Below are 27612 nucleotides of genomic sequence, written 5' to 3' on the forward strand. Positions count from 1 at the left end.
ATTTACAAGCATGAACTATGCTCTTCCTTGTCATTGGCAGGCTACTGTAGTTAGTTGGAGGAAACCCAGTGGCTGTTTCCAGTAAGGAGTTTAGCAGTCTCATCATAACAGACTCTCACATGTAAAGGTGAGTCAGGGCGGAAGAAGCTGAACTTGTAAGGTGTCCAGGGCGGGGGTAAACCTGGAATTCCAGTTTGACAACTTTCAGTGTTCCTTTTTTATCAAATAGAAATGTAGGTAAGGACAGCAAGATGAAACTGACATTCTGAGATAGACAAACACAAGCAGTGGCTTGCAGACAATCACAGCATTAAACCATATTCTGGGATCAGTGAACTCCACGGTGAAAAGTGTGAAGTTTTAGGACTCTGTCCCTTCGAACATACTCCATGGTAAGTGAATGTGATACCAGAAAAGTAAGATCTGCAAGTCCTAATTTATACTCAAAGCCTTAGCATGGTCTTCTTCAAGAGGTAAAATAATTATTTAAATTATAGTAAGCCAAAAGCTTCTGTAAAAACGTTACTGACATGGAGTTGATTGTTCTTTTATGAACTTTTAGCTTTGTTTTATTATTTTTTTTATTTTATTTTTTTTTATTATTTATCATTTGGGGGTTCTAAAGAAAATTTTTGTCTTTGGAAACTTTGGGTAGAAGCAATAATGGGTATATCTGAATCAGGTCTTGCAACAAGGCAGTAAATATTAAACAAAACACACATATGTTCTCTGAAACCTGGGTCTTCTGTTTCTGTTTTGTTTGATTTCTCATCACTGCTGTCCCAGGCAATAAAAATGCTAGTGATTATGTCAGCAACTGCTTGACCAGCAGAACACAACCTCAAAAGTGTCCATTCCTGGCCAACAGACTGTTCATCCCTGACCAGAAGATCAGGACCTTATTATTGTCAGTTCCTGTCCTGCAGGTCAGGACCTCACAAGTGTTTATCCCTAACTAGCTAAACCCCCTCCCTGACCAGAACATCTGGTGCATGAAGGTTCATTGGAACAGCAGGCCAGGACTTAACAAGGGTGCAGTGGTCTAGGTCTCACATAAAACCAACCAGTGCCCACTTGCTGTAAAGGAATTATGAACAGTGTAAGATCATGTAAAAAAAAACAAATGTATATAAAATCACAAGGTTTAAATCAATTCCTCTTAATACTGTATTGGATATTTTTAGTTTACTTTAGTAACATTTGACTTTTTCAGTGGAAGTTATGTATTTAATAAGAGGTTTGTTGTAAATGTTGATTACATCTGTGCACATAGTTGCAATTTTCTTGGGTAACTTTTTGCTTGAGTATCTGAATTTTTCTCATTTATAGAATTTTTAAGACACAGCTCTTATCAAAGATTGACAGAGTTGCAGATTTAAGCCGCATACACACATGCAATAATAGTCATTGGAAAGGATCTTTCACTATCCTTTCCATCAACTAGCACTGCACGATGCATGAACGAGTGCTATACATACTGCACCGTTCTGCTCTATGGAGAGGGGAGGGGGAGAACGATTGAGCAGCATACCTTAATGGAGAACCGTTGGACATGTGTACATAGCTTTAGACTTTTTCAAAGATGCAATAGTTTATTAGGGGTTTACTTTATACTTGTCTTGCTTTCACTGGGCTACATTTCTGTCCAGGCTCCTGTTATGGATTTACGCTTGCATTACCCTGCTGCAGAGGGGTAACTAAAGCACACTCCCTAAGATTTCTGCAATGATGATGACTGCCAACAATAACATAAAGTAGCTGTAACTTAATAGCAATACACCATCCATGCATTAAAGGAGCCCCTGCAAATAACTGGTATTGCAGGAGAAATGAACACACTACCTCCACTAGCATTTGCACTAGATGTTAATTAGGCTGTAAAACAAAGGGCCCACCTTAAAAGGTAAAATTGATTTGAGTATGTAAAATGCCACATTACAATATTTTGTGATATGTATGTCCATTTTGAGGGGCCCCTTGACTATTCCAACTATTAAATCAAAAGAAAAGGTGCAGTGATGTCCATGTTTATGATAGAATGTATGCTTCATTAACCACTTCAACTCATTGAAACTTTAAATATTAGTGTGATGAATGCCCTGGGCCCTCTTTATCTGTCCATGGTAGTGTACAAGGCATTTGCATTGCATATGAAAGTTATCAGTGATGGCATTTTTTTATATGGGCCTAAAGAACCACATGAATAGGCATTGGATCTTGAACCTGGGGCTAAATTCCAGCTATAAAACTCTATGTCTGCTCAGTTTCCATAACCCTGTAAACACTGGCACATTAAATATACTATAACTTTTATATTCTCTTTTACAATCTTAAACTGGAGGGCATTATGCTAACAGAAGGCCAGACACCCCTCATGTTGGTTTGGCTGTCTTAGCTCTGCATTGGCATTGGTTACTTTTTTTGTTTCTACTTGACTACCCTGGCTAAGCCCATCTTCTTTTCTAAAAAATGCATTTCAAGGACTATAAGAGGTATTTTTGGACAAGGTGCAGGAAGGTGATCATGGTTTGGCCTAACAGTCCAAAGATCCTTCTAAACAGGGACCTCACTTTAAATTAGTATCTATTGCTTAATGGTTTACTTTTAACAGAACGAGTTATGTGTATGCAAAGATCTGATAATTCAAGTATGAAAGCATTATATCTACAATTGCTTGAATTTGACATATTTACATTTACTCCCTAATATATTTTTCCACTTTGCCTATGCCTGACTCTTTAACACTTGTCTGCCTGTTAACTGCTGAACTTTACACACTCCACCTTGCACTCAGCAAAACTAAGTATTAAATTAAGCAGCTGACAAGCAGGAACTTTTAAACTTCAGGCAACCTTTTACCCTTTCACTACAGTGAAAAAACACACAATGAAACTGTAATTAAAAATAAAATACGGAGGTGAATTTAAATAGTTTTTAAAAATTCAATCCTGCTCCAAAAAATTTCAGGACTAATTTGAGTCTTGTATTAATCAATTCATGATTAGTTCTTTTTAACAATTGTCTGTTGAATTTGTAGTGCCTGTTGGCTGAAACTAAAATGCAATGAAGCAATTCTTGCCTTTATGTTTGTTTTTTTCCCTAATAGTTATAATTGTTACTCCTAATTGTATGCAGTCAATATGGATGTGCAGAACACACTAAATATAGGTGTTGTAAATAAGGGCCTAACAGTGTGTAGTATATGGAAGCAGGCTCTATCATTCTCTTGTAATAAGCTAATGGCCTAAAGGTCAGTAATCTCTAATTATCGCTTGTAATATGTCATTAGCCTATAGTGGTCTCATTCAACATGTCTTCAGGTTTGTCTTTGTATTCTCTGTCTGATGGGGATCACTTGTAATATTAGTCTATAGACGTATGGTAAATTATGCTGAACCCTAATTACAGGACGCTCTGGATTTTGTTACTAAATTTCGTTACTCGTTTGATCACTCCATAAGGACCCATTTATGTTATTTAGGAGGTAACTTGTTAATGGGTGGTAACATTCAGCAATACACCATGTACCCATTAGTGTTTTGAGGTTCAATTCAATTAGTGGCACCCCAATGAGCTCAGGATCTATTTACACCACATTACACTAGAACACAGACATTCTTCTGGTGTTGTGTGGCGCAGTGTTAGGCAACCCATTCAAAACTAATGCGCCTCAATGCATCTCAATGCAGAAAAACATGTTTGGCTGCACAAGACACAATGGACCTGAATTTAAAGTTTTTCAAGACTGGAGAAGATAGACTATCATGGGAGAACCTAAATGATCTAGCAAACCTGGAATGGAATTTTTAAAAATAATTTGCTATTAGCTGGCAAACGTTTTCATTCCTGGACCAGATCCATTCCAGGTTTGCTGGATCACTCAGGTTCTTCCATGATAGTTCATCTTCTCCAGTCTTGGAGAACTTAATTAAATCAGGCCTCATGTGTTTTGATCCATAATAGTGCACTGCAGCAAGTGTTACAGGATGCTTTTGATGTCATTCCAAAGGCATCACAGGGCACTAATGCATAAAATATACCTTACTACACATTGCCTATGTGTTTTGTGAATGGGCCCTAAAGAAACACTACTAACTAATGCACTACTATGCAATTTATTGCACTTTTATGCAGATGCAAAAAATGGTGCATGCCCCTTTTCTGGTACATTGGCAGCCTAATCATGGTAATAACATAGTATTTTATTAATATGTGTTAAGAAGCTATAGCACAACAGAATGATAAGAGAGATATCTGCAAGCTGTCATCACTCAACTCCTTCTGAAAATGTTTGCTACATGGCTACCTGCTTCCTATCTCAATATTTTCTGCATATTTATTCCAACTATGAAAGTGATCCAGCCATTGAATCGGCATCATTATTGTGGGTAGAAAACTGTAAATATCCGAGAATGTTAAACTTTAAAGACAAGTCACAAAATGTAATATATATTTAGGACCCCAGAATATTCATTTCAGTATTGCCACTGTGCAGAATCACATGGTAACTGTCTGCAAAAATGGCTGAATACTATGATAGTAATTATAAGAAAGATACAAATATGAATACGCAGTATTTAATACTTCTATTATTTTTGAAGGGTAAAAACTACCTGTATTCTAGCTTGGGGAATTCCCTCACTTATGGGGACTATTGTAACTGAGACAAAGACATAGGAAATCTGCCAACTGTCAAAGCAAGGAATTCCCCTAACTTTGTACAGTTTTTCCAACACTTCCTGCTGCATCTCAGGGTTTGGAAGTGAACTGAAATCTCCCCAACAGAACAGAACAGGGGTTTACCCCTCATTATTTATTTCTTTGAATATAAGGTTATATAATATTAAAATTGCTGAGGGGGGTCCCATACTACATAATCTGCTCTGAATTGGAATATAAAATATTAGAATTTTCTTGAAGAAAGGGAGTAAAGGTAAAAGATAGGCTTTTTAAGGCAATATAGAAGGTTAACTTGTGTTTATTCTAAGTAGTGGTAGGTAGTCCTATTTCCAACAAAGCATTCCTAGTTTAGGTTTAGAACAAAACATTTAAAACATATCCAACCTTTACACACAGGGGAAGTATGTCAATATCTATCTAATGAATAGTAATCTTATCTCATATACCGACGCGTTTCGCCAAGATGGCTTCCTCAGAGGAGTGTTGAGATTATGATGATAGATACGTCCCATAATCAATAGTTATAATGGGGTGCTGTAAAAACAGAAATGGACAATGCCAGGGGATTATCCACATTGAAATACTTTAGGATTTCTAGGTGCTTATGCATCGTGTGTCAATAGTTTGAAGTTTTGTATTAAAGTTAACCTTATATAAAAAGTATATTAAAGTTAACCTTTTATATTGCCTTAAAAAGCCTATCTTTTCCCTTTACTCTCTTTATTAATGAAAACTCACATACCTTTTAGGCTTGGCAGAAACATCCCCCTATCTTTATTCTAAAATAAGCCTATCTTTTCAATACCCTCCTTACTCAATATAAAATATTATATATAAAATAAAAAATAAAGCGTAGATATATAAGGCAAAAATGAATGGATCGCTGTAATCTTTATTACCATATTACATGTATATTTTAAATAAACACAGTGCAAGTACCTGAATGTGACTTTGTATCAGCTTCTTGCAGTTTACAGTACAGTCTGTGTGGAAGGGGATAGCAGAATAGTTAGGGTGGCAGTGCATGTGGCATGCTGATAGGGGGATCAGACCAAAAGAGAGACAAGCCCAAACAGTGGTGTTTCTCCTTTCTGAAGTTAGTCATGGGGGGTTGGGAAGGCAAAGTAGGTAAAAGTAAAGCTGCGTACACACTTGCAATTTTTGTCGTTGGAAAGGATCTTTCACGATCCTTTCCAACGACAAGGGACTGCACGATGCATGAACGGTGCTGTGCATACAGCACCATTCATGCTCTATGGAGAGGGGAGGGGGAGAGCAACGGAGCGGCACCCTGCTGCGCGCTCTCCCCCTTCCCTTTCATTAGGATCGGCTGTCGTCCGTGGATCCGTCAGGTCGGTCGTCCGGACGATGGACGACACTGACTGTACACACGGCAGATTTTCGCCCGATAATTGGCCGATGCCGATTATCGGGCGATAAAAATCTGACGTGTGTACGTAGCTTTACACTGCAGCTGATGAAGTTAAGGTGACAAAAAGTTGTTGGGTGACAGAGCTATGCAAATCACTGGGCTGGAGGGACAGAAATACAAATCGCCATTAGGTAAAACAACCCTTAAAAACATCTTTATATGTGTATCTCTCTGTTTACCATAAGTTCTGCTCTTTTTTTGTACAGCTTGCTGCTTGTTGGATCAAGGGTTTTATAACGATACCACACTAAAATTCAATGACCCAGTCTATACTCACCTGTCCCCATTATGGCACCACCATCTTCCTCCTCATTTCTTCGCCGTTCTATTCTTTGTCCATCTTCAGCCAGGCCGATATGGCATGATTCCCACACAGATACGCAGGAATTTATTCAGTTCATGCAGCCACAGGGTATCCCAGCTGGGTATTCCACCCGACACTGAGCTGTGTTTGACAGGTAAGAATGTTTATTGCAAAGGGATATTGCCTGTCCCTTTCTGCAGTAAAACTCTGCCTGATCATGAGTTTGGAACTAAGTGGAACTAAGACAATTTGTTGGACTTAAGTCCAATGAGATTTGAAACTTACAGTAGCATTGTTGGAAAAAAGATCTTTGTTCATTTTAAAAGTTTGATAATTGTGTCTAAAATCTTTTCCAGGATTGTGTTGTTTTACAAATACTATTTTGTCTATATTTCTACGTAATCTGCCCATTTTCAAACAAACTTGTGAAGCTTTTTTTAAATTTAATTTTGGATTACAGTTTTTTTTGGGTTTGGTAAGCACACGTGGGGGAGTCAGGTTCTGGCAGCAGAAACGTCATAGTATGACACACCACTGCTCTATAAAAAGCCTCGTAGAAAGATCCCCAAGTGCAAACAACTATTTTTCCAATTTTTTACCTATGTTTGTGTCCGTGAGAAGGATAATTTGAATGATGGTAAATTAGATATTGGGATTGGACACACTATTTATATGGTGACAGGTACAATTATATATTCCAGTTTATGATGACTTGTAGTTATCAATTGTAGAATGTACAAGTAGGAAGCTTTGTATTTGTCTGATCAAAGGAAAACAATCATTAGTTCTTGGTAAACTGATTGACTACATTTAAGCTGCGTACACCCTTGCAAGTTTTGTCGTTGGAAAGGATCTTTCACGATCCTTTCCAACGACAAGGGACTACCCGATGCATGAACGGTGCTGTACATACAGCACCGTTCATGCTCTATGGAGAGGGGAGGGGGAGAGCGACGGAGCGGCACCCTGCTGCGCGCTCTCCCCCTTCCCTTTCATTAGGATCGGTCGTCGTCCATCGTCCGTGGATCCGGCAGGTCGGTCGTTCGGACGATGGAGGACACCGACTGTAAACACGGCAGATTTTCAGCCGATATTTGGCCGATCCCGATTATCGGGCGATAAAAATCTGCCGTGTGTACGTAGCTTTACATAAATACCAGCTCTGGAAGTAACTCCATCACTGCATGATAGCCAGTGTAAGATGCAATGTGTGACATGATAACTCGCACTTGTAAAGTCTTTTATAAACATACCTACATTGATTTGAAAATACCAAATAGAATGATTAATTGTTCCAAGCTAAATTTCAAAATCCAGTATAGACGTTTCAATTTGTTGATCACCAGGGGACACGTGACTGCTGAACATTTTATAGCTACTATTTATTCCAGTCTTTCTCAACCAGGGATCTGTGGAACTGTAGGGTTCCTCCTGAGGTTGGTGGGGGTTCCATGAGCAATGAACAATATATGCCTCTGAGGTCAGTTTAAAAGATGTATTGTTCCTATTGACCATCACGCTAATATACTATGAGCTGTGGATATAGTAATTATAGTAGGGGTTCCCTGAAGACCTGAAAATGATCTCAAGGGTTCGCCCATGTTAAAAACCTCTGGTTTATCCATATATAAGATAGTTATATCTTTCAGCAAAATCAATTTGCATAATGTAGATAATTTAGGGGCACTTCCCACATGATCTATATAGAAATAGCAGGTATTAGGCTAAATTTACAAAATTACCAACAGAATAAGGATACTGTTTTTTTTTTGTTTTTTTTTAAGTAAAACACTAAAAGTGAAAGTTGTTTTCAAGTAATTAGATTTCAAAATGACAATGACATGATTGACAATAATATTATTTATATTAGGAAAAATTATTATTTGTTAGTAAAAACACCTTCAGTTGCAAGGTATATTTTCACCATAAAAATATTTGATAAAGCAAGGTTCAGTGATATGCAATTCTTTTTAAGAGACATTCTAAAATATCTTTGCTAGGAATCATTTTTAGCTAGCAGAAATAACCTCTAATTTGCTTTGTAATAAAACCTAATTAATTAGGAGACATATATCTTTGTCCCTTTCTGAAATAATGACCTGCCAGATCAAACATTTGTAAAAATTGAACTTTAGTTCGTCTTTTACCAATTTATTGCATTTGGCTTTGAGCAGTAAAACCACTTAAAACTTTATTCTGAACTTAACCTTACTCATATATTTAAATCTATTTCAGTAAAAACAAATCCACCTTATTAGGTGCACCTTGCTAGTTCCAGGTTGGACCCTCTTTTAATTTCAGAACTTCTGTAATTCGTGTGAGTGCATTCCAAAGGGATTTTGGTCAATATGGATATGCTAGAATCACACGCTATTGCATTGATATCTGGTTACTGTCAAGGCCATTTAAGTACAACAAACTAATTTTCTTGTTCACAAAAACAGCTTAAGATGCTCTGTGACATGGCCACCAAAGCAGGTTATGGCATTCAGCCAATGCTAAATTGGTACTAAGGGATGCAAAGTGGCCCTGTATTCCCATTCATTCTTGATTGGTTAGGCAATCGAGAATTAAGGGGGCAGTGCTGCACTCTTAAAAAAAAAAAAAAAAAAGGGTGCTGCTCCTTAAAAAAAACACAAACAGAATTTTACCTTTAAATAAAAAGTTTAGTCTACCCTTTTATGTAAAGTGAAAATTCTGAGTTTAGATACGATTTAAATAGAAGGTTCAAACATCTTAACAATATGGACTTCTTTCAATCTAATTCTGTAACTATGCTTAAAGTTTGACCTTTAAAATAAAGTTATTACCCAAAATAATACAAATGGTTTGCACACAATAGAGCGCCCACAAACTTCCTAACCTGTGCAACATGTGCACATGCCCAGTATATTATATCAAACAAGAGTTTTTATATTATCAAACAACAAAGAATAATTTCTATACAGCAATACAATAATAATATTGCATGTACACATATGTTTATGAAATGTCTGTGGTTTGTTAAAGAACACAATGCTGTGTTGTGTAAAGTTCAAACTGTTGGCAAACAATAAACTTCTGCAAGCACAAATATTGGAGTTTGCCCAGATGAGAAGCCGTCAGACTAGGTGACTATAAAGCCGAGCAGTGCCTAGTTTCGGCTTGGTTGAGGTTTGTTTGTTTGGTTCCATATGTAACCCAATGCGTCACCCCATTAATATTCCCACACCACCATTACCACATTTTTCTGCGTTTGTTTTCTTTTCCCCTTTGCAATATTTTCATCTACATTTCATTTCTTAAAGCAGTATGAGAAGGACACATACCTGAAACTACCACACACTGTTCCGCTTCAGTGATTTTCAATGCGTCAGCCTAAGATCTTCATTGCAGCCATCTGTGCTTTAATATTTATTTTCCCCGAATCTTTCATTTGTTATCTCTTTATAATAAATGAGTTGAATATGCTGAGGGATATGAGTCTGCTAAGTGGAGGATTCTGGGATTTGTATCCATGATCTCCTAGCAACCCCAGCCTCATCTCTAGAGCCCCCGGCCATGATGCTCCCACTGCAGAGACTTTGCATCTGTACAGTGAATGGTGGATATTACCTTATATTTAACTCTTGAGGAAAAGCTTCTACGTAAGAAAGTCTATCAAAAATGACATCCTTCTATTTGTTTTTGTTCAAAGGCCTAAACATTTATATGAGCCTGATTATGCATTTTTTTTTAGGCTGAAGGTACAAAATATTCTGTTGTTAGTATTCCTAGACCATCCTAGACCAGAAAAATTGTGGCTGGACTTAACATACTAGGTCTCATTTATTAAAAGCTTTCCAAACCTGGAGAGGATACACTTCAATCAGTGAAGCTGGGTGATCCAGCAAACCTAGAATGGCTTATTTGCAAGCCATTCCAGATTTGCTGAAACACCTAGCTTTACTGATAAAAGTGTATCCTCTCCAGACTTGAAGAGTTTTATAAATCAGGCCCACTGAGACCCAAATCAGGTCAGTTTTGGGAATTTAGGGGCAGATCCTAGGTTATTCACACACCTAGAAGTTTCTAGCTTGTACATTGTTAAGTTTATTAAATAATATTAATACTTTACAGCAGTGTCTCTGTAAGAACCACAATCTCATTTATATCCCCCTGCACAGAAGTGTACGTATTTATGTCTATAGGTTTTTCTAATAACTGTCCCTGTTTCTTCCTTGCCCATCTATCTGCTGTCTGATTTACAGACCTCTATACAAAATTACTGCACTAAACCATCCCCAAAATAAAAAGGCTCATATAAAGGACATGTAGGGCTTTATTTATAAAACAGGGAATGTGACATTACCTCAAACATTCACTAAGAATTGGAGCTAGGGTGGTTATCTCTTTCTCCCAGTAATGTAAGGATCTGCCAACCCCTGAAATTTCAAAAGTATATAAAGAAAGACAGAAACTAGAAAAAGAAATAATGTGTTTGGTGTCTCATCTTTCCCTGTGGAAGTCCATTAGGTATAACACACCCAATAATCTTTCCCAATATATTTATGCGCTGTAACTCCTCCATGGGTATTAATGAAACATAACTGTATTTCAGGAGTTTAATGTATAGCAATGAGTCCAAAACACTACCAGAAGCAGTGGGGTATGGATTACCTTTTGTGATCAATGTATTTTTTGTATACATCAAATACATACCTATGATACTACAGGAGCCTGTTTCTTCCTTTCTATATATAATTCCCTGGTGGTAATCAATTACTGTCATTAAAACACAAGGACCTAGAAGATTCTCACATGGGAATGTCCATTACCTTCTTTATAAATAGAGCCCAGATTGCTAACAAAAGAGGAGTTGTCTGTGTACAGTATATATATTAGCAAAAGTTTTGCAAAGTGTGGGGAATGTTTACAACAACTGATTTTTATTTTTTGTCATCAATATGTAATACGAGGGGGGTTCTCATTTTTCCTGTCTTAAGGTAGAGGATATTTAAAATGTAAATAAACTAAAAACTTCAAATATTGCAAACAGGCAGGCTTAGTATAGCACAAGGAACCATATCAAACCTCTCTAGCAATAGAGCAAATGTACCTGCCTGCTTGCAATATTCTTTAGAATGTACACCGAGGTGCTAATGTGCACCTTACTGTACATTCCCAGCATACTTCACTTCAGGAGTAACAACATTCCTAGTTGTCCAAACAAAATGTCCAAACATCCCAAAGACCAGGTGAAAATGTAGGCACCACTGAGGGAGCGAGGAGGGGTGAGTTATATTCCACTTTAGGGCAAGCAGGCAAGCTGCAAAGTTACACCAACATTGCCTTCAGTGTAAGCACAGTTCCTGCTTTTGTGAACACTCATAGGGGTCTACTTAGAATCAGTTACTGCCATTGAAACCCGTGGACCTGGAAGATTCTCCATCAGGGAATGTTTCAGAGAATGTCTGATTCACTGCTTTATAAATAAAGCCCATAATGTTATATGTTCATTCAGTTTTAGTTTGAGAGGAAATCTCCTTTGCATGGACATAGATCTCATTTGACATCTACATCGGAACCCCTTTCACTTTACAGTATATATATATATATATATATATATATATATATATATATATATATATAAAAACAGTGGTACCTTGGTATAAGTCCAGTCCTTGGACTACTTATACCAAACAGGACTTATACCAAACAAATTTTTACCATAAGAAATAAAAGAAAAATGGATAATCCATTCCCATGGAAAAAAAAATCCTATGGTGGTGGCAACTGGCGTACTGACGCTCGTGGGCAGTCGTGGCTTTGTCTCATTTTGACCCATACAAGTTCTAGCACAAAGGTTGTATACCAAGCAAAATTTTTGGTGTCCAAACAGGACTTATATCAAGTTGGACTTATTCCAAAGCAGACTTATACCGAGGTACCACTGTATATATATTAAACACATACAACACTCATCAATGGGTTTGTGCAGTATAATGGAAAATGGAAAGCCAGGCATGCCACCTATGAGAGTGATGGGCTGTTAGTAAGATGCATAATGGTTAAATGAAAAGGATACATCCAGAAATCTTGGAAGTTTCCTGGGTTTTTGTTTTACAGAGCACTGTAGTATTCAAATGATCTGGGTGGTCCACAGGAACCTGTATGTTACTCATTATCTTTTGTTGATGGGCAAGGTGTAAATCTATACACACTGGATTCTAATGTGTTAACAGAAACAGAAATGTAGTGACTGCTAATGAGGTAAAACAGTTGTATTACACTGTATACTACAAAATGGTGAAAGATCTTCAACAAGAAAGGTACAAGGTAGCCTTCAACCTAACTAGTAATAGTTAGTCACATTTTAATAGGCTTATTCTGTAAAGCTGTTTCACAGGTTATACTATGAGTTTCTTCAGTTCCAGTAATTTGCAGCCTTCTGGGAACTTCTACAATGCAGAGTTCCAAAAAGAGGAATATCCACAGAGAATTCACTTTGTCTGTGGCCTCTTCTGGAGTGGAAAATGTGGGTTATTCCCTTGTTGGTGAAAATCATACCGAATAGAAACCCCATTAATAATTTAGCTGGTGTGTGAGAAATGGTTTTATTGCCTCCCCTTCTGATAGAAAGAGATCTGCAAATAACTGGAATTGGTGACCTTTGTAAGCTACCTGAAAAATCATTCCTGAGCAACAGCATGTGATCTTCATTATAATGCTTTAGGGTTGGTCCTCCTGCTAATTGTATGTTAAATCTTTTGAGTTCCTCAGTAGGTGCAGTGATTTCTAGTTCCTGGAAAAGGGCTGTTTCCACAGAGAGGAGATAAGTGAATGCTTTGCAGAAACCTCAAGAATATATATATTCTGTGCAGACTCTGTTCCCCAAATACTCAATTTAAAGAATGGTGGATGTGAGTTTAACAATGTGCTCCATGTCTTTATATGCATTACAATGTGAGCTTATCTGTAGGTCAGTTAGTGACATGATTATGAACAGTTCTGTTAAAAATGTTGGTACAAATACATGAAAATAAAAAAATGTCCTGCTCCTGTGCCAACCGTAGGCAAAAACAGGTGGGTGAGGCATAGTCAAAAGTCAGGTTTCTGGTAACAAAAGTTAAGCTAATCCAGAAAGTAATACATGGGGGTAGAACTCTTTCAAGTCTGTTTGTTTTCTGATGCCAATATTTTTTTTTTTATTTCTGACACTTTCCTAATACTCATTTATATCATACTTCTCTTGGGTCTGTGACCCAGTAATATTGAAACCAGCCAACTTGAATTTTAAAGAGGGCCAGCAAAAGCAGCCCCTCTACTCATGGCAACTTCACATTATGTTATTCATATATAATGGATCAACTCTAGCTATGCACGCCATACATGTATGTATTTGTGTATATTTTTTATTAGAACCAAATCCCTGTTTGTTGAAAAAAAGTTGAAAAGCTATAGTGTCTGTTTGGAAATAATCTAAAAAAAAAATCAATGTCAGCAGCATCCACCCAATGCGCAGACATGCACAAAAGTGTACATGCCCATGCAAATGTTAGAGGCTGCTGGGCTGTTAGATCATTGCCTGTGCTTGGCTTTAAAGTGAACCTGTGCTTTTCACACCCAGGGCAAAGTAACAGGATATTCCCAGCAGCATATACATATGCTTCTTTCACACCCCTCTGTTCAGCTGAAGTTTTATGGGGATTACAGGAAATCTGTTGCAAAGTAAATTTTTGCCTTAAACTGGCCAAAAGCAGTACAATATTTACATTCACGTATGATCTGTCTAACCTCAGGCAAGTCACTGAACACCAAAAAGGTTGACTTGGGTGACGACTTGGCCTGAGAGGATTGGGGATGTGAGCTGCACATGATTTCATGCTCTTGGATTTCTTAAAGTCAAGATCAAAGATTTAGCCCTTAGCAAAGATTTTGTATGAATCCACAGACTTTCATCCGTCTTCAAATATTAGATATTGAAATTTGTACCGGTTCATACTACTACCATAATAGTAGCCATAGGTATTATCTCACCTATTCTTGTATTATCTTTACAGAATCCAGCAGAGGAAGAAGTAAGCAGTGTGTCTCCTCTTAACACAGCAGGTAAGAACAGCCAAGTCCAATTATTAAACCAATGGCAACAAGCTCAAAGCTTATTGTGTGTATTTAGCAGGGGTGTGAACATGTAACATTCTGTAATTATGTTATGGTTTAATACAATGGCCTATTCACATTTCAGTGGTTCATAGCTAAAGTTCAGCCATGCAGTATATGGTAAAGAACATGTTTAGGATGTGGCATAGGGAGACTTTTTAGTTTGTCACGTGTACCAGTTTTTCATATTTCAGTACTACCGGTATGTAATGCAAATTAGCAATGCAAATTAGATGTGTTTAGTAACCTAAATGACATCACTTTAATATCATCATTAATGTAGAGTTTTGCCTGTACGTATTGTGTAAGTGTTGCCAGTTCTGTCTGTGTTCTCCTGTGTTGCTGGACTCTGAACACCCATCATTAACTAGGATTCTGTGGAATCCTGTGGTTCCTCCAGAGGTTGATAAGGGTTCCTAAGAGGCAATTGTGACCGAAAATTGGTCAATTTAACTGACACCAACATTTTTGTTTTTGCTATTTGTAAGGGTGGAATTCTTCTTACTGCCCAGCAAAAAAAGAATTATTCTTCCTACTGACCACCATGTTAATGTACTGTAAGCTGTAGATAATTATAGCATGGGTCCATTGAGGACCTAAAAGTTATTTCATAGGTTCATCTATTAAAACGTTCAAGAAAGGCTTCTCTAGACACAGGTCTGGTAAGTGTAACTATGTTCCCCCAAACCCAAGAACCTCTTTAAAGTGTATATGTAGTGGATTTTAACAAATTAAATAAAAAAAATGTTTTGGGTCTGTACAAGTCAATAAACTGGCATAAATAAATAGATCTACCCGGAAACAGTTTCACAAGTGCTCCAGGTGCTGGAAAACATGAGGTTTCAACAGCATAACATGTAACTTTGTCCTTCCCTTTGAACTGCATTATATTGGATATAAGTAGAACTATACTGTATAAATGCAAAAAAACTGTGAGCAAGCAAGTTGTTTGCAGAAGGCAGGCTATGTCTCTTCTGCAACAAAATTAATTTATCTGTCCATATTTTTTTTTTTTACACACTCACCTGTCCTCTCTTTGGTGCATGCCGTACCGTTTGCATCTTTACCTGGTGCTGCTCTGGGTTCAGGATTTTCAGCCAGCTTGATTGGCCAGGCGGGATTAATACAACTCCTACACATGCTTGCAGGAGTTAAATAATTCTTTGCAGCCAGGTATGTCGGGCATGCCAGGATTGTACACTGAGCCGCACATTTGCAGCACAGTGTACAATACTGAAAACACTCAACAGGCAGCTAAGTTTCTTTTATTACAGAATGGACATCACCTGTCTCTTCTGCAGCAATAATCTGCCTGCTCACAATTATGTTTTAGAAAAATTTCCAGATACTTTGTTTACTTCATCTATGTAAGACTCTTACCTAGGACAGTTTTAGTAAAAGCTTTATTGTAGCTAGATTTTGTCTTTAAACTTGTATTTTTTCTCAAATTATCAGCCATATTTTTTTAACGTTTGCTGTGATACAATGCTATTAAATGCACCAATGAAAAGCAATGGGTTGTTGGTATTATTTTGTTATATATAGGCTGTTGTTATGAAATAACATAAAGCAATTTATTCATAGTCCATGTGGCTGCAGGTAGAGAGAATATGATGTCCAAGGAAGGGTCCAGAAAAATGGCACTGCTCATATGGTAGTACGTGTGGCTTCCTCCAACATAGCAGACACTAGACAATGTTATCTAACAATTTTGTTCTTGTATAAATATGCAGAAATGCAGATTAGATACTAGAATGGACAAATACTCACTTTGCAATCACTTAATCACTTAGCCTACTCTCTTAACAACAGTTGAGATAAGATATCATTGATACTTGAAATATTTTGTTTTCAATGTGTTGGTTAAGACATAAACCTAACATACTATGATTAGATTACTTTTATATGGCTAATTTCTTTTATGTTTATGTTAAAAAAAATAAAGACCATACATTTGTTTTAAATAAATATTCCTTTACTGACAATATTTTAGTATTCTAAAGCTTTGTTTTGTATTGTTTTTATAGAGATATATTATGGAAAAAGTTTTTTTTTTATGATTTTGTGTTGTATAAACTACCAGATCCTCCTGCAATTTAAAATACACGTTTTATACTATAATGTCCTATTAGGACATTAAAGACATGCAGGAAATTTTGCTTTTTTTAATTCCTTTAATAGAAGACCGTCTCCTGCAGTAAAATCGTACAACAATGTTGCCACTCTGTTAACATGAAAGTTTTAGATGGACGTGTAGTTTTAAATGGGCTTAAATGGGTGTATGGGTACCCATAAATTAAACTGTATGTATCAGTATGTATGTTCACAATGATGTGTCTAATACTTGCCCTTTTGTCCTCCGTTTTTTCTTTGAAATACCTAGTGACCTTGTCTCTTCCCCAAATTAACTCTGCACAGCTTGACTATAGTTCATTCTCTAACCAAGCCAGACATTGTAAAACCCACACATTGTATTTACATGCGGAGCATATTGCTGTGTATGACTATCCCTTTCATAGGTAGATATCACAGCTCCCTTTCACATCCAAGATGAATAACAAAACAGAGTAAGCTCACAGGTAAAATGCTAAAAAAAAAAGAAAAAAAGATAATGTGTGGCAGTGTAGATTTGCTTTTTTTTACAGCTGCTAGCACCCCATCAGTGTAATGTTCTACTGGCATGATCAAAAGATAATGCTGTTGTCTAGGACAGGGGTGTCAAACTCAAATACACAAAGGGCCAAAATTATTAGGGCAAAAAATTTAGACAAAGTCGCGGGCCAACCTTGAAATTTATTGAAAAAATTGAGGACATTTTTCCATCTCAATAAATTTAAACCCTTTTCATATGAAAACAAAGGTTTTTCTTCACATTTAATCTGAAACAAGCTTATAATAAAGAAAGAGGCATACCTTTTTAATTTTTAATTTTATTTAGGAAAAATCTTATGCCTCTTTCCCTATTTGTAGCCTTCTGGGTTAAATTTCAATGGTAACCTTTTTGCACAGGCTAACAATAATAATACCAACATTCTTCTATGAAAATCCAACCATTCAAGTCCATGCCTTGGAGTAGCAAGGAAAAGTACAGCTGAGGGGGAGTGCTGGAAATGCCAGACGCTGCCAATGCGAAGCTAAATATTATGAGTGGCCTGCCGCTGAAACTCCCTCTTCATTGAAATAGCGCCGCTACTAAAATTCACGGCATTACTTGCGTCTATAAAACAGTCCAATGCGGGGCCACACATAGGCAGAGAGCCCGCTGGTCTATAGACGCGAGTGATGCCGGAAATTGTAGTAGCGGTGCTTTTTCAATGCAGCAGCGGGCCAGCTGCAGTTCATATTTAGGATTCCTTTGGGGGCCAAAAAAGGATGTTGGGGGCCAGAGTTTGACACCCCTGGTCTAAGACTAAGGAAAACAAAAAGTGCTGTGTCAATGCTATTTAAAGACTCCATCATTTATGTTAGTTTTTATTTTACCCATAGGTACAATTAAATCCTTGTTGTCCGAGTGTTTTCAGCCTTTATTTATTGCTATTTCAGGTGCCAATGGAGCTAGAAGAAATATAGGCCCACCAACGAGAGTACCACAATCTGCTGCCAACCCTACTAGGACTGCTAATACTAGAAATCCAAGACCTATTCGCGTTCCTCCAGCATCTGCCGGTGTTCCAGCTGCGGGAAACAGACCTCCTGTCCCTCGGCCTGGGGGTCCTCCTAGAAATCCTGGTCCTGTTCGAGGTACTCCAAGACCTGGGGTTAGACCTCCTCATGTACATTACAAGCCTGCAAAAGTATCACTTCTCAGAAGACTCTGTGTTCCCATTACCACAGTTGTTCTGGTGTTGGCTTCACTTGTGGTTATAGGTATATTAAGTAAGTACATAAAAACATCTTTTTAGACAACACCTTGATTTAAACTTACTACTAATTTTATGGTCTCTTTTTTGTGCTGCTTTACTAATATCTGTGAATTTCAATGAAACTTTTGGAAATGTTTAAATGGCTTAAACCAACCTGGCCAGGTGATGGAGGTCAAAAAGGTGCCCAAAAAACAAAATTAAACCCACTTCTCTGATACTTGTGTTCCAAGCTGTAAGCCATGGTTACATCTTCCCACCCCTAGATCATTAAAAGGCTTAGTGGTGATTTAGTGGTTGAAAGATGGAACCACAGAATGCAACATGGGGCTGACAGAGTCTACAGCACTTTAAAGGACCCAAGGTCCTCCAGAAAGGTAAGCAAATACACTCTTATATTAATTTATTTTCATCATCAGACAGGATCACTATAGCCAGAAAGAGTTACAATATTCATCAGGTGTTTGGATATTTACCATGGTAATGCTATGGTTATGTAATGTAATTTACAGTCCCTGTGAATAAAGAAATGGTGGAGTGAGGTTGTCAACAGGATATGAAGACATGGATGTCAATTAAAACATTCCAATCTCACTTTCCTCAAATATGTCTTTATCTATGTCTCTGCTAGATAGATTTGTCATCACTTCCTGTCCTAACAAGAAATGAAGAATAATCTCTCCATTAGGAACAGGCAATAAAAAACTCAGTAGTGCTCTGACCCATCCTTGCTCTATCCAAAACATATTTTTGACTGGTGCTTGGTCTTAAACTTACCACTTACCACTTTTTCTTGGATTGTAATCTCTTCTGGGCAGGGTCCTCTCCACCTCCTGTGTCGCTGTTTGTATGTGTCTGTCATTTGCTACCCCTAATCTAACTCACCCCTTTCTTTTTGTTACTGTAACTACATGTAATGAAAAAATAATACAAAATCACATTATTAATATTACATTTCTTTTCAGTTAAAGTGGTCATGGATAATTACTACTACTTCTGCATCAAGTCATTTAAATTTATTCCTCTGGACAAATGGTGTGACGGTCAGGCAGATTGTGCTGGCAATGAAGATGAACTGCGTTGTGTGCAGCGTGTAGACTTTAGCAACACCACTATTGGTGAGTATTACGTTTAATGATTGGTGGAAGTGAAATATCATACACAGTGATTGTGAACATTTCTATGTATACTGTACCTTATATTACTATACTTAAGGAGAGAAATTTAATCACTTTTAACTTTATTTGGGTCTTCAAGACATGATAAGAAATAGTTATAACGGCATTTTCAACAGCATTTTCTTGCTTCTGTCTTGACTCTAATTCTGCAATATTTTGTTAACACAGAATGATTTTGTATTGTAACACAACCTATTCTCCCTTCCTGCTTCCCAGTCAGGCTTTCAGATTCTGGCTCCATCCTACAGATTTTGACATCCTCAAGGACTTGGAGCTATATATGTAGTGATGGTTTTAATGCTGCCAGTGCAAAAGCAGCATGTGCAGAGATTGGATATTCCAGGTAATTTTGTTACAATAATATTTTGTGGATATAACCTGAACTACTGAACTTCCTGTAAACCAAATATTTTATGAGCTAAGATCATAGGGGTCTACTTGTAATTCTTTTCACCCTTGATTCAATATTTACCCAAAATCCACCAAATGTGTGAATTATGAGTAAAAGTTGAGTAACTTTGGGGTGAAAACATTTATAAATAGACCCCAAAGAGTTAAGGAGCACATTGAAATCAAAGGGACAAATGTTTTTAGTTAATGAATTGTACATTGAAACCAAAGTAATCAGAAGTGAGAAAAATTGCTGAACTAAACTACACACACAGATTTGTTTAATGTCTAGTTGGATAAGGAGGAGATGGCTTTTTCAGGATATTTTTTTGTCAGCAAGCAGGATGTCCTGGTACACCACTCTCAGTACTGTTTCTTTTTTAAACAAAACATATATACAAATTGGATATTATATAATGTACAGATTTCCATATTTTGGAGACCACACTAATCTTTTCCCAGGGCAGTGTTTCTCAACCAGGGTTCAATGGAACCATAGAGTTCCTCCAGAAGTGGGTAGGGGTTTATTTAGGAATGAGCTAAAAGTTTAAGTGACACCAATTATCTTTTTGGGTATCTGTATGTGTAACATTTTTACCACTGCCTAGCAATGTAAGGCCATTCTTCCTTTTGACCACCACACTAATATACTGTGAGCTGTGGATATAGTAATTGTAGGAGGGGTTCCTCATTGTTAAAAAGGTTGAGAAATACTGTTCTAAGGTTTAGGATTGTTCATTGACATCCACACTACAGGGCTGCCCGTGCATGCACAATAAAGTTGTTAAGCATTGTGAAACGTGAAGGATTTGTTCATGCTAATTGATTCTTAGTATTAACAATGTACTATGCTGTTAGAAACTTAGGGTTTCTCAGTGCTATTGTTGTTGTTCTGAAAAGAAACGTCTTAGGTGTTACATTCATACCTCAGTTCTCATACTCTCCTAGAATCTACATCCCAAGACTTCCTGACAATCCTGTGTGTGGGGTGGGGTATGCGTAGTATTTGTTGCAGTTTAGGATGTCACTTGATGGTATGGGTACATCCTTTAAATTTCACATGGAAATCTAGAACACATTCCAATTGTCCGGTTCTTTTAAGGGGTCTCCAAACAAACCATCAGAGATGAGACCGTAGATCCTAATTAGGAAGATTTATTGTGGAACAGAGAAAATCAAATGCTTAGCAGTTAAAGCACAGAGATTCTAACTAAAACCAGGAAATACATCAATCTTTATAGGCATACAGAATCACTCCTGTATAAGAGGGCTTAAAGAGAACCTAAACACAAAAAAGTCCCCCAAAACAAAAACACTTACCTTCAATCCCGCAGGGCTGACAATCGGTCCAAATGTTTTTTCCATCGGGTCCCAGGTTTTTGTTCCTACGTCACCCGACCCAGGAGTTGGATCGGGTGATGTACATGGTGAAAAAAACTTGCCGATCTCACTGCGCATGCACAAGATTGGCAATTTTTTTCCCTTTTGATTTGCCTGAGATGTAGAAGGAGCACCCAAGAGCCTCCCAGGATGCGTGACGTAGGTATCCCAGGAGGCTTTGTGCTCCCAATCATTCTCAATCGCCCATTTTTAAGTGCAACACCCTTTTAAAAGGAAAAAAAAACTTTTTATGTAAAATGAAAAATCTGAGTTTAGGTACGCTTTAAGCCATTATCCAATTGTCATTAAGCAGATTGTCTGATACGTATACTCGGAAGTCCATATAGGCAAAAAAGTTCACAAACGGCTAATGGGGTGGATAAACCACATGTCTAACATTTGTGGCACAGAAAGGACTGTCTACCATCTTGGATGCTTGTTCAAATTGATTCTAATAACAAGGGTCTCTTATCAACTTTCAGGGTCATCCCACTGACTGTTTCTGCTGCAGGTGTTGGTCTCTTAAAAAAAAAAAAAAAAAAAAAAAAAATCTGTAACTTCTTCAAATAAGCAGAATATATTTTATAATCTATATTCAGACCCCCTTTATTTTTATCTCACAATTTATAAATATTCAGTACTTTAATCATGAGACGGGATCATAGAGATGACAATTAGGTCTCCACTACACAATGCAACCACAATCATATGTTTCGGTGCAGTCCTAAAAAAAATAAGTTACCCTATGTACACCTATTTAGGGATCCATCCATATGAAGTTCATTGTTAAACACAGATCACAAAACATGCATTTGAAGTCACATACTTGACAGGGGCTTTAGTCCATAGTGCAGGCTTTGGACAGAAAGAAGCCTACCTTATATGAATATGATCTTATGGTAGGTGGTATAAATACATTATTAATATGTTTAAAAATATTGGTGTAAATGTTTGGGTAGGTAAAAAGGATGAACACCTATAAGAGCCAAGAATTAGGTCTCTAAAACAGGTCTCACCTGGACCCTTTGCCCTTTATTTTCCTATGAACAGTAATAATGTGCATGAGCTACTGCCTGATAGGAATAACACGTTGTGAATCCTGTTAGAAATATGTCATCACTCCGGTTCAGCTGATTAGGCTTTTTATGTAAACCTGTCATGGGAGAATTATGTGGCCTACAACTACTGACCTCGCCTTCAGCAAATAGTAGAGGTTAGGGTGTCATGCAGATGCTTTGACTTTAGTACGTTCTGAGTCAATGAACTAGAACCAGCTTAGCAATAAAGAAGTTTGACTTTTCTCTGTCATTTGCTGCATGCTTGTTTCTAGTCTGTGACTCAAAATCAGGGCTAGTCAAGCCACCATTTCTTTTAGCAATGTGATCTTACATATTTATCTAATGAAAGGTTTAGTTTATCCACTTCTAGACAAAGTCCTGTCCAATCAGCCTAAGGAGACATAGCTTGAAACACAGGATTGTTATGAACATAGGACAGCGTAGAAAAAATAAAGAGAACACTTTTTCTGTGCATGCAACATTTATTGGTTAAAATCAGAAAACTATTATACTTTCCTGTAAATATAAATAGATTTATCCATACCATTTTTACATTCATACCTGAAATATAAAACAAAAATAAAATATATAAGATAAAAAGGGAGCACAAGATAAAAGACCAGAGGTAGAAAACAAATAGATGAATATAGTCAGTTGCTGCCATCTAGTGGCCAATAAAAATACAAGCCTACAAACTAACAAATCTGTTCAAATGCTTTTGTAGTCCCATTAGGAAAAGATACAATAGTCCAACTTCAGCTCAACTTTTTAAAATGAAGAAGAGTCAAAACCCAATGTCATGCATTTAAATTCTGTACATGTCATTGTTCAATAGATTGGTCAGTCATACTTTATTGTGACTCTAAAATGTCCATAAAGCCAATGTTAAAAGTAAACTTGTTCCTGCAAAGAGGGCATAAACTCTGCAGTAGTAAGATATACTTGTACCTAAAGATCATGCAGAATCCAACACTTGTGTTGTGTTGATTTCCCAGTCCCCTGCTGTGCTCAATGGTTTAATCCATCAGGCCCCATGTCACTACTATGCCAATAGTAAACTTTTTTATGTGATTACATCATTTCTCTTCAGGACAATATGTGTTTGTGAACAGAAGTATAAATAAAATCTGCAAAAACTTAATTCTATGACTTTACTTTTAGTAAGCCAACATTTTCCAGTGTGAGCGCTGCATCACTAAACGGACAATTCAGTAACGTTCAAATAACTGACAGTGAGATTCAGGTGGTTCCTATTTCTGGGTAAGTAACCCAATTACAGTTTGATCAAATTAATTTATTTATATCATTTCAGCCCTAACAAGCTGTTAATGTATATCTGAAACCTAAAGTGTGACTTCTTACATTGTTTTTATGTCTCCCTAAAGCACATGTGCATCAGGCAGTGTTATATCACTAAGTTGCATTGGTAAGTGTTTATCAGACTTTATTTGTATTGTATACAATATATAGACTAATCTGTGAGGGGAGGCTGGACACACAGTTAAACATTTTTTTACCCAAAGTTGCCCTTTAAGGGTGCTGCCATTCCTTCCTACTTATATACTTTATAGGTAAATAAAGTGGGCTGATATAATATTTTCTGATTTTAATGAATATGTAAATGTAATTATTGAATTTTTTTTATCAGGAGTCCAGCTTTCTTTTCTAGAGGTCAGCAAAGCCATCTACTGGTAACACAATTTGTCAGAGCCAATAAACAGTATAGGTTTTCCTAATGATATCCTATTTGTAAAGCACATTTATAGTAAAAATAAAACATTAAATGCAGGTGATAACCCATAGCAGACACCTCTTTGAGTGTCTTTAGACCTTTTTCCCTTTTGAGTGCTCCAGGTCACTCTGTTAAAAAAAATTTAAACAGGTCTCTAGATTTAAAGCTTAGTCTTATTCAAATCTGTGGTTAGTTAGATAATCCATCATTTACATAGTTGGACCAGCCAACAATTTTTTGCCGATAAAGTCAACAGTCCAAACCAATTAGGCTGGTTAAAGTTGACATTCAGGATGCCCCAAACACCTCACTAAGCAAACTATACTTATGTACAAAGGTGCAGTAAAACGACCCTATACTCTTTTTTTAATGTTTTTTCCAATGTGCTATTTTCTTGCACTACTGCATTTCATTTAGTTGTTTTTTTTTAGATTGTGGCAGCAACCATAAAAAGGAGCGAATTATTGGTGGCCAAGAAACTTCCATAGAAAACTCACCATGGCAGGTCAGCCTTCAGTACATGGGCCAGCATTCATGTGGGGGCAGTATACTCACCCCACGGTTTATCCTCAGTGCTGCGCACTGCTTCCAAAAGTGAGTGATTTGTTCTTTTATTTATATATATATATATAATGTGTGTGTTTCATATGTACACATTTGTAGCAATACCCTAAACAATACTATTCTAAGTCTTCTGTTCTACCTAGGGGACAACAACAGGTGGACAGGTGGCGTGTTGAGAGTGGACATTCACGTCTTACATACACGTTTGCCTCACAAGTGGACAAGATCTTCATTCCCACGTCATATATTTTAGATCAGAAGCCAAATGACATTGCCATACTTAAGCTGAAAAGTGATCTAAGCTTCTCAGGTAATAACATTCTACCACCACAGAGTGGGGGGACACAACCTAAAAATTATTAACAAAAATGATTTAAAGTTCTGCTCATAACAACATAAATAAATTCTGGCTATTTTGGTTGATTAAAGAATGAACTGAAACATCAGATATGTTATGCACCACATCACTTCTTATCCTTTACCCTGTCAGTTACATAATGTACATAGGAACAGCACAAAAGAAAATATTCTACCCTACCTTAACTAGAAAATATGACTTAAGATAATGACTTCTTCACTATTCTTCACTCTTCCTAATACTTCACTATTAATTATTTGTGTTGAAAAGCCTAAAAGGGCTTTTTCTTTTTTAGTCCTGAACCTATTTTTAGGTACAGCTGCAGAAAAATGTTCAAATATTGCACTGACACGTGTTCCATTGTCACCCATCAAAGGACAGAGTTCCTCTTATGTTGCCGAGAATTCAAATTGTTGTGTTTCTGGGAGAGGACATGCATGGAAATCTCTCAAACGTGGACACAGACAGCACTAAACATTTACATAAGATTCCAAGCACATTTTTCAATTTTTAAGTATGGTACAACAACACACCAAAAGGCCAGACATCACCTTGTGCAAAGCAGCTGAAGACTTTCAGTGAGTGTATGCACCCAATCTAAGCCCTCACTATTCTTATCGGCATCAAAAAAAAAAAAAGGCGCTGGAACTACAGTCTAAATCTAGATGTCAGCCAAAACCCTTGTATTGCATATTTGTACAGGTTGCTCTCCTGTGCTATTATTGTCTTCTTCCACTGCTTTTTGTGATCATCTCACATTGTGCATCATAACCTGCAGCCACTTTTACACATGGCTGCTGGACATCAAGCATCATCTAGCTACTTTCCTCCCAGCCTTTATATCCCTAGCCCATTGCTTTCATTTATTAGATTTCATTTTTTTTCAGCATTGTAGTAAAGCACCCTGCTAGCTCCAGCCTTCATCTACTTCCATGGCATAAAAAGCACAAAGATTTAACAAAAAAAAAGTAATCGTGTCTAAAATAAGGTATACATTACATACAATAAATGCATGTTTACATAATAGACATATTGTTGTGCTTCACTCCTACATTGTCCTTCCCTAATTTGTTGGCAACATTTACACATAACGGATGATATATTCATTAAAGGGCCATGAGTGCACCTTTAGTCCCTTCCTATACTGTACAACTGTAGACAAAATCCCATTTCTCAAGATGTAGGACTGATCCAAATGCCTTTAGCTGTCCCCGATGTTAATAACCAAGTCTACATTTGTGTGAGCAATTTAAATGATAACTATACCTAAAAAAAAACATTCAAAGAAAATATAGCTTTAAAGTTGTATATTAATATGTTGTTCATGTTTTTTCTTCTTAGCTGGTGTGGAGCCGATTTGTCTACCTGGGTTTGACAGCAACTTACAACCAGGTGCCTCTTTAACAGTTACAGGATGGGGTCACACTGTAGAAGGAGGTGGTGAGTGCATTTATTTTGAATACTTTCACAGTTCTTGTATTTTAGATTTCATAAAAGTAGCTCAAACAGCCACGATAAAGTCCTTTGGCAATTGTGCTATTGCTTTGTATGCAACTAGTTTGTGTAATTTAAAAATCGGACAAAGAGGATAAGATGAACCGAGCTTCTCAAAGTAAAATGACATCCCTGCTTCTGATGCTATATTTGAGGATGAATTGCTCTGAAGTACATCACAAGGATTATATTTTTAAGCTTATTTACTGTTTATTAAAAATATATAAATATTTGAATGTCCATGACCTGGCCACAGGTTCATTTAAAGTAATTTATCATCTTGGCAAACTCAGTGGTACTGTAGATTGTGAGGTTGGGTATCATATACCCATATAATTGCCTTGCCAAGATGGTGGAAGGGGATTATTTATCAGGCAGTGAACATGGTGAAGGTTTATGCTTCCCATGAACCTGTTATCATTGCATGAAGGTCAGGAGAATACGGTGCTGAGGTCAGCAGCCTCTGGATTCAATCCAGCTCTTTCCATCCTTCCCAGTGCTAGATTAGAAGGCCGTATTATTATTAATATTATTAATATTCTTATTAAACTATCCATCTTCCATTCTATCTTCCATATCCTTATTTCTCTCTTACCCATTACAATAATAGAAAAAAAATGGAGGAAAAGGGCTGACCACCTTCATACTCTTAATACAGTGCACAAATGTTAGTTCTGTCTTTTCTAACAGAGATTTTCTGACCATGCTAATAATTTGTACCTATTTACAGGTGCCGTGGCCTCGACGCTCCAAGAAGTAATCATTTCCTTGATTCCCAATGCTGTATGTAACCAAGAGTACTTTGGTCAAATTACAGAAAACATGATGTGTGCTGGTCAACTTTCAGGTGGAAAAGACACCTGCCAGGTATCTTTCTGAAAACAGTATATTGACTTACCTAAAGGACACAATAATCAATCATATAAAAATCATAAAATGCCATCCCTACCTAATGAAAATATTCAATAATTAGCAAATCTATTAACGCCCCCCTGGCGGTACTCCCAAGTGTGGCTCGGGGTGAAATTTATTTACAGAAAGCAGTAACCCTAAGCCCCATT

General features: G+C 37.1%; 1 protein-coding gene across 2 annotated transcripts in view; it reads left to right on the plus strand.

The window, feature by feature from the left end:
* Positions 1 to 260: 260 nt before the first annotated feature.
* LOC140341120 (transmembrane protease serine 4-like) overlaps positions 261 to 27612 on the plus strand; it is a 30195-nt gene continuing 2843 nt past the window's right edge. The window contains exons 1-11 of one of the 2 annotated variants that reach the window (XM_072426663.1): positions 261 to 392; positions 14438 to 14486; positions 18081 to 18413; positions 19363 to 19515; positions 19792 to 19918; positions 23565 to 23663; positions 23789 to 23829; positions 24567 to 24729; positions 24843 to 25009; positions 26399 to 26497; positions 27282 to 27418. In XM_072426663.1, the coding sequence (XP_072282764.1) occupies positions 390 to 392; positions 14438 to 14486; positions 18081 to 18413; positions 19363 to 19515; positions 19792 to 19918; positions 23565 to 23663; positions 23789 to 23829; positions 24567 to 24729; positions 24843 to 25009; positions 26399 to 26497; positions 27282 to 27418 (1371 nt within the window). In that variant the 5' untranslated portion in view covers positions 261 to 389. Of the gene's footprint in view, positions 393 to 13217; positions 13298 to 14437; positions 14487 to 18080; positions 18414 to 19362; positions 19516 to 19791; positions 19919 to 23564; positions 23664 to 23788; positions 23830 to 24566; positions 24730 to 24842; positions 25010 to 26398; positions 26498 to 27281; positions 27419 to 27612 lie in introns of those variants that run through there. The other variant, XM_072426662.1, reaches the window with a different exon arrangement.

Source organism: Pyxicephalus adspersus, chromosome 11 (genome assembly GCF_032062135.1).
Source record: "Pyxicephalus adspersus chromosome 11, UCB_Pads_2.0, whole genome shotgun sequence".
In the NCBI taxonomy this organism is placed as follows: domain Eukaryota; kingdom Metazoa; phylum Chordata; class Amphibia; order Anura; family Pyxicephalidae; genus Pyxicephalus; species Pyxicephalus adspersus.